We start from the raw sequence: 8338 nt of genomic DNA, 5'->3' as shown, positions 1-8338 counted from the left end.
CCAAAACTCAGTAAGTGGCCCTCCACCCAAAATAATTACCCGCCTCTGTACTAAGGGTGTTTCAAGGGACAGACAACTGCTCATTTTCAGGTTGTTAGGTCTAGTCATTTTGCAAACAATGATTGAATAAGGTTCAAGCAGGGAGATTGCTTTTTTGTTGTTGTTAGTTTATTTTTCCTATACGATAAAGAAGGAAATAGCCAGCAGCCATTTTGGAGCACACTGGACTAGTGAACAGGTGCAGCGCTGCCCTTTCGTTGGCGGAAGCCAAATTGCTCGTGCAGTTGTCATAGCTCCTACACTGCTCACAGCTGATGGAGGTTTTCCTTCGGTTTAGCTTCATAGCAAGATTCACCAGGGAGATCTGAGTCTTGTGTTGGCTTTTATTATGAAGTTCCAGGCGCTATTGTGTACAGAGCAGTGACGACTGGAATAGTTGTACATCCGTACGCGTCATTACAAAGGCTGGTGGAAGCTCCGCGCGGGGTGGAAACGGCTCCAGCAGTTCTGACCTCAAGGAGGACACGGTGAATTTTCATGTGGCCTCAGGACCAAAGTGTGTCATTTTATTTTGGGTCGCGTGACCTACTCTTATTCAATTACCTTCCTTGTCAAATGTGGTGGGTTAAGAACTCGTAATTTCTTAGGTTAATTTTTAGGCAAGAAGTGGGAATGTGGATGGGTTTCTTCTGGGTTTTGTAGTAACAAGGCAGTTGACAGCTGTAATCAACACAGCAGAGCTTATACTGCTGATGAGCTGAAACAGCTGCTGAAAGAGAAGGAAAAAATCAGATTTCTTTTACAAACCTTGCATGCAGCTTAATAAAATTGTACAGTGTCTTCATCTATATGTGACTTCACTTAACCCTGCGTGGAATCCAGCCTGTTCAGTCACTGAGGCCTGGAAAACATAAATGTTTACTAATTACAGTCCCAGGCAAAGAAAGTTATTAAAACCAGTATATGTGAGATACAGGATTTTGTAACGTGTTGAAGTTTCCTGTTTAACTTTTTAGCACTGCAACCCCCTCAAGGCCTGTTCTCCTTTACTTTGGTAAGTGACTGACAGCTCATTAACAGCTCTTTATTAACACTGAAAACCATCTGACAGAAACAGGCTCAGTTCATCCCAAGGTCTCTGTTGTCACTAGGAAAAAAGGTGTTTGTTGCCAGATGTTAATTAACACATGCTAAGTAGTACATGGTAAAATCGGAGGCTTTTTCTTTCTTGCATATGTACTGGCCTTTGGCTGCTTTACCACTCCATCCAGGGAGAGCACAGACCATCTGCAGATGCTTCCTCAGCCTGACGAAGGGTATTTGTACCCGAAAGCTTGCAAAGGAGAATTTTTCCAACTATCTGAGTTTGTCTAATAAAAGATATTGGATTTACCCAAAAAACCTTGTCTGCCTAGGCTTTTTCTTTTCACTAAAAGGTGTGTGCTTACATCATACTAGCTAACAATCTAGACAAGATTAAAATGCAAGGTGGGGAAAGGATGGAAGGGAGTTTGTAACTTTCCCATGTACGACCAGTTTAAGGTATGGAGTGTAGTGCAGCCTCGAGTTTACCTCCACTTGCTACCACATGTTAAAATTACAGCCAGACACCTTTTTTTTCCTGGCGGGAACAAATTAATAGGATGCATTTCAGTTCATCTGTCACAAGTCCGTCTGATTATTACGATCCTCACAGAATCAAAAAAAATATCCATGTTCAGCCTGTTGATAAAAAGAGTTTGATAGTAGGCTGAAAGACTGGAAAGGACGTGACCCAGCTGTGATGCATGTTCCATTGTATATTTGCAGGCATGGAGGAAGCGCTGGTTCGTGCTGCGGAGAGGCCGCATGAGTGGGAACCCTGATGTTCTGGAGTACTATAGAAACAACCATGCCAAAAAGCCCATTCGGACCATAGACCTGAATGAGTGTGAAGTGCTGAAACATTCGGGGCCCAACTTCATCAAGAAGGAGTTCCAGAACAACTTTGTCTTCATTGTGAAAACGACATACCGCACCTTCTACCTGGTAGCCAAAACGGAGGAGGAAATGCAGATATGGGTGCACAACATCAGCCAGATCTGTAACTTCGGACACTTAGAAGATGGCACAGGTAAGAACAGAGGGAAGGAACCCTCTTGAAGCCCAATAACCAAGAAGTCAATTGGGTCTAGCCTGCTGGACATAGAGGTCTGAGATTCCACTAAGGTACTTGTTTAAGAACCTATCAGACTAAGTACAGACAGTTACAAATCCCCAGGGTGAATCAATTCAGTTTTTGCAGATTAATCTAAACTGGACAGATTAAATTGAAACAGAAGTGAACAGACTTTTACCTTTGATTCAGGAAATGCAGCCACATGCCTGTAGTGGCTCAGGCCAGAAGCCGGGGGTGCTAGAGCACAGGTTTCTGGCTGTGTGTTCACTTCCTCTTCCTGCTGCCTCCAAAGGTCTCTGGGATTTGCAGTGCAGAATTACAGCAGCAGGACTCTGCAGGGTTGTTCATCACTTCCTCTTTTTGCTTCCAGGTACCTCTGGGATTTGTAGTCCACAGTTGCAACCAGCACTAAATCTGAGCAGGGGAAGGGGTGTTTAATCCCCTTTCATGGCCCCAGACCCCAGCTATAGACTGGGCTGCATCCCCAACTGGGCTTGCCCTCCCACCCCCTTGTCAGCCAGCCCTCACTGCCCCAGCTAGGAAGCAGAAGGGCAGGGCCAGCCTTGCTCTCTGCACAGACAGCCCAGCCCAGGGCTGGGAAGTATGCTGGGGGACTCTGATTTAACTTGAACCAGGAAGAGGTCTGGGACAGAAATTTCACAAATCGGTTTGACCCAAAGCAGTTAAGTCTGATACTACATTCAACCAGGTTTATTTTAAACCAGTTTCAGCCATTTTGAAACTGGTTTATGTGTACTGAGCTTCTGTTCTGTTAAAGGTTTAAACCAGCTTCTGATCACTTAAACTGGTTTATGTGTAACTTCTGTCTCTAGCCTCAAAGACATCAGCTCTTTGTGTTACGTAGGAATAATAGCCAATTATTTTGGTCTCAGTTCAGTTAAATAATTCCTGTTTAAATAAACAGCAGTTCATTTGCAAAAAATGGGGCTGTTTATGTGCTGTAGAGTTTGGACATTATCTAATGGACCTTTTTATTTCATTATATGTTCTGTATTTATTTAGTCTGACTTAATACAAGACACCTGTTGCAGAGACTTTTTTCCCCAAGCATTACAGAATGTGGTGTATGCGTGCATGTGTGAGTATAATGGATAATACAAATGGATGACAGAACTTGCTGCTTTAAAGAAAAGAAAATGAAAGAAAAAGCAGAAAACCAGACAGAGGACTAAATGCTGCAGGAGTGTGTTAGGAATGTGGGTCTAGACATAAGAGGCATTCATACCAGGATGACATATTTTGTCAAGGCCTACAAAAGCCTGGACCCATATATAGAGAAATCCTCACTTGCTAGGGTGACTGTTGGAGACTTTCCAACAGGGGCAATGTATAGGGGGTGCACACAGGTGCGCATGGACCCCCTGAGCGTGGTCATGCACCCCCTACAAAAAGGCGCCGCTGACGCTGTTGGCGGTGCCTGCAGGCAGTCACCACTCACCACCCTACCACCGACACTGCTGGCAGCGTCTGCAGGTAGTCCGTGATCTCTGCTGGATGATGCCAACACTGCCGGCGGTGGCTGTGAGTGGTTGCCGACCCTTGGTCGGTGCTCACCACCCCCCACCACTGACAGCACCAGCGGCATCTGCGGGAGCTCCCCCACTTGCCGTCACCACACTGCTGCCACCGCCGCGCTCCCACCACTGCCATGCCCCCCACACCCGCTGGGGGCACACATCGTTCATGCCTTCCAAGCACTACCCACTCCAAGGTGGACCATTCATTAACATAGGAACCTCTATCATTCATTTGACTTTACAATGAAAAAAAATACATCAGATAAAAGCAATTTGTCTGTCTCCTGACATTTCCAAGGGACACATGCAGCAATGATTTAAAAGCTGGAAAGGAAGTGAGTCAGAATGAGGCCCATGGCCATAAAGGGCCAGTACAAGATGAGAATGGGATGAGGGTGGTGAAATACAACCGTAACAATGACAGTTCATTAGAAAGGGCAGTGGCATTTCTAGCAGATGCCTGTGCTGCGGTTACCTGAGCTTCAGCAGCAGCAATGCAGGAGTCCTCTCCCTCTCATTAACCTGGAAGAAGGCAGAAGACCTTGCTGACATGGTCTCTTTTAACCTATTCCAGTGCTTTTGATATTTTAATCTTTTCCCCATTAATTTATTCTGGAGAGAACTGGAAAGGAGTGGAGAGAGACACCTTGATGCCTTCTGTTGTGGCATTCAGCTGAAAACTAGTTAGCGTGTTTGGTATGTACCAATGAGTAACTCCAGTAGAACAGGGACTACAAATAGCAAACTAGAATTTAGACATCTGCAATGTAACCCAGGAGCCTTAAGAAACCAGAGCCACTAGCTCAGCTGCACTAGTGACTGTAGGGAGGGGATGGTCCAGAAATGTGTTGGCCTTGCTGAAACTGTGATGTTTTGCTCCTGGCTTGCTGTGTTACTACTTTATCAATAGATTTCATCACAACTTTTAAAACAAGCATAAATCTTTCCCAAAGCAGCCAAAAGGAATGATTGTTTTTTTCTTGTGGAGCAAGCCAGGAGAAGGCAAACAAATAGGCAGATAAGAGTGCCAATAGGAGGCCCGCAGAAGCTAGGGTCTGGTCTGTACTACAAAGTTTTTCCAGAAAAAAGATCGCACCCTTCAACAGACATTGGTATGCCAACAGGACCATCCATCTGGATTCGCCTGGGCCAAGAGAAGGGGGCTTCTGCCATCACAGCTTTTGTCATTCTGGGAGGTGATGTAGTAAAGCCAGCAGAAGACCCCTTCTGCCAACATACACCATCTATCCTCTAAAGGAACCTGCCATCACCACTATGCCAACAAACTATGGGATCAGTAGTCTAATAATGGAAACAGGGAACTTTGGTTAGAGATGTATTTAGTTCAAAGGCGTGTAGGTTGTAGCTGTGTTGGTCTAAGAACATAGGCAGGCAGGGTTCTTTGGGTGAATTGGGTATCTTGTATGTACAGCAGCCCAGCCTCTGGCTTCTTTACTTTTCATTCCATCCAGGAAGAGCACACAGCAACTGCAGATGCTTCCTCAGCCTGACAAAATGATTTTAAACCCAAAAGCTTGCTTAAAATTTTTTTCCAACAATCTAAGTTGGTCTAATAAAAGATATCAGATTCACCCAAAGAACCTTATCTGCCTTTCGTTCAAAGGGGCTTCTCATTGGTATTGGAAGTGTTCCTTTAACAAAGGCAATAGGTATTGCCTCAAGTGAGGAAGCTTTCACAGCTAGTGCCTGATCAATGCCAGTGCCTTTTCCTGGCACAGTTTTTGTCCAGGCTTAACTTAGGTTTACACTTGAAAGCACTACTCATAACTATCAGATCTCTATTGGCCCCACTTTAGTGGAAGGCGTGGTGAAGACGTGTGGACCCTGACCAACATGGCTGGGCCAGCACAAGTGTCTAATATAGGCTGTTATACTAGCAAACCAGCACTTTTATTGGCCCAACTTGCTTCACTCCTGAAAGCAGCTTTTCTGCAGTAGCATAAAGTGCAGCTTTGCCTGTATTGCTGTATTTATACAAGAAGGGCTTTCCTGGTAGAGTATGCCAAAGTGCCAGGTGCTTTCTGAGCTGTGCTTCTACCAGGCAACTTTCTATGTTTAGGCTGCTTATGCCAATCAGGGAAACAGTGAAAGTAATTTTATACCAGTACAACAGTGTCTGCGCTACAGCTTGCTAGGCCTAATATTCCAGGTCAACTATACTTGCAAAACCTTCCTATTATAGATAAGGCTTAAACTGTCCAAGTTAAACCGATGCAGTCCTTTTATAGGTACACTCTTACACCAGTTTGAGAGCCTTAAATTAGTGTAGCTTCAGGCAGTTTTTGAGTTTGCATTTACACCTCTGCAAATGTCCCTAACGTAGACAAGCCCTGAATGTTTCATACTGACTCCTTCCCTGTTTCCAGAGCTCCAAGTGCAATCCTCCCCAGTATTCATGAGAATACTCTTGTTTATCTTATAGTCCCTAAGGAGGCCTGGAGAAGAGCAGAAGCAAGGATTTTTATCTGATTTACCTCCAAGTCTATCAAGTTGCATAGATTGTACATCAGCATTTTAAGCAGCTGCTAATTGCTTTCTGCTTGTGAGAAACACCTAAATCCCCCAAGTTTAAACACATTTCTGTTAAAAATGAGCATTAGTAGAGAAGTAGCACTATTAAAGCCATGGGCTTTTTGATTTGCATGCTGCTGTGTTTAAAAAAAATTCCCTGAAGTGAATCATCAAATGAAAGACTTGTCAATCATGGGAAATTTTAAGCAGCTTTTCAGCATATGGAAAATACATCTCAAAACCAATATTGCACAATGAACCTGATCACTTTTAACCTGTGTATTTTTTTAAATTTGCTTGTGATTTGACAACTGGAGCCTAAACTCAGATGCCGTGTGCAAATGTGTGGTAGCAGGTTTACTCAGTGACTCTGCGATATGCCTGGGGCACTTCATCTTAGAATTAGGTCCTTCAAATGGAAGAGAGGCAGGATTAGCAACCCAGCTCAAGCGCTCAAAAAAAGCCTCTGATTTGGCATTGATACAGCCACGGTTTGACAGACCTGAACGGACGTATGCACCTCCATGCTGCCTGCCCCAAAGCAACTGTTTTCAGTCAACACAGAGAGAGGACGGCAAAGAGAAGAGAATTATACGTTCCCAACAGATGGCAGGAAGCACCTGTGTGCGTAGCTGTCAGACAAGGATATTCAGGCCACAGCCTTCAAGTGACACAAAACCAAGCTGCTGGCTGGTTACACTAGTAATTGGCAACCATGGAGGGAACTGCAGTCCTCTGTTGTCTACTACCTTCATGTCTCTTTCTGCTCCAGCGGACTCCAGCGGGAGCGGAGAAAATCCTCACCAGCATGTCTCCACTTCCTCTCTTTTACCGTCTGCTCCCACCCCTGGCTCAAGTGAGATGTCCAGGACAGAAGTCCTTGGGGAGCTGCTGCTTCCATGCTACCTAAGGTGGGCAAGGGGGTGTAGGGTCCACACGGAGCAAGACCTCATGGAAACACACCTGCTCAGTGTGGACAGGGCACATGGGCAGCAGTGTATGGGGCAGACTGAAACTCTCAGATCAAGTCCCTTTGGATCCTACACTGCAGACTTCTCCCCAGAGAAATGGCACCTGATGCTGCCAACTCATCCTTACTCTGCCATTCCCAACCTCGGGCTTGCAGCACACTTGTTTGGGATCCACAGATCTGCAGCCAGTTGCTCACATGGTGCTGACACTTGTCTTCATTTCCAGCTGCTTTTACAGGGCTCCAGGCAAAGAGCTGCAGATGGGAACAACTGGGACCTGATTAGGTGTTCATGCTACTGGCTGCGGCTGCAGGGTGGGAGGAGGAGACTGGAACTGGTGCTAAACCTTGGCAGGAGAGGAGGTCAAAGCACAAAACTGCCACCCAGAGAATCAAGCATTGGATTAGACCAAATGGCTGGGGAAGGAAGGAGACAAGGAGTAGAGAAGCATGTGCAGGGGAGAGGAAGAAGAGGGGTCCAGGCAGCAGAGAGACGAGTGTGACTCTCCACACACCCTATGCCACTGGCAAGCTGACAGGATGGGTGATCGGAGCAACTGAATGTAGATTGGGGAGGTTGCTGGGGAGGTTATTTGGGCTTTACCCCTGCCAAATCCCAGGGTCACTGTCCCAGGCTTCCAGCCACTGCTTCCATCACCTCTCTGCAGCATTTGACCCTTCATGAAACCTTTTCCCGTAGTTTTCATTACCCTTGCCCACGCTCTCCTTATGTACGTCTTTGGATCCATCAGTGAAAAAGCCACCAGAGATGTTAGTATCTCATTCAATGGGTCCTCCTCTCTTCTCCCCTTCTCCCCAGCTGTGTCTTCACTGCAGAACGTAGGTGTGCTCTCAACTGCGGATAGTGAACCCGAGGGAGCGAACTTGCATTAAAACAGCAGTATAAAGAAAGCAACTCAGGCTAGTAGCCTGCCCCATCTTTAGCCTCCCCCATGGTCTGTGATCTGAGCTGCTACACCAAGCTGAGAACAAACCTTTCAGATTATGTCTTCATTGTAAAGAAGTACTATTATTTCCTATCTTTGTTACTGGAGCCTCCTCCCCTCTGAGCACCTGGCTGTTACATGAGCACTTTCCAATCCAGACAAAACACAGCTGCTGAGATCCTTTTTTTTTTTT

General features: G+C 45.7%; 1 protein-coding gene across 2 annotated transcripts in view; it reads left to right on the top strand.

Annotated features, from left to right (window-relative positions):
- GAB3 (GRB2 associated binding protein 3) overlaps window positions 1-8338 on the top strand; it is a 147292-nt gene that overhangs the window by 105869 nt on the left and 33085 nt on the right. For both annotated transcript variants that reach the window (XM_019521564.1, XM_019521563.1), the window contains exon 2: window positions 1810-2113. In XM_019521564.1, the coding sequence (XP_019377109.1) occupies window positions 1810-2113 (304 nt within the window). The remainder of the gene's footprint in view (window positions 1-1809; window positions 2114-8338) is intronic.

Source organism: Gavialis gangeticus, unplaced genomic scaffold, assembly GCF_001723915.1.
Source record: "Gavialis gangeticus isolate Ggan-Ray unplaced genomic scaffold, GavGan_comp1, whole genome shotgun sequence".
NCBI classification, from domain to species: domain Eukaryota; kingdom Metazoa; phylum Chordata; order Crocodylia; family Gavialidae; genus Gavialis; species Gavialis gangeticus.
The sequence above is the reverse complement of the archived record's forward strand: the minus strand, read 5'-3'. Positions and strand labels throughout refer to the sequence as shown.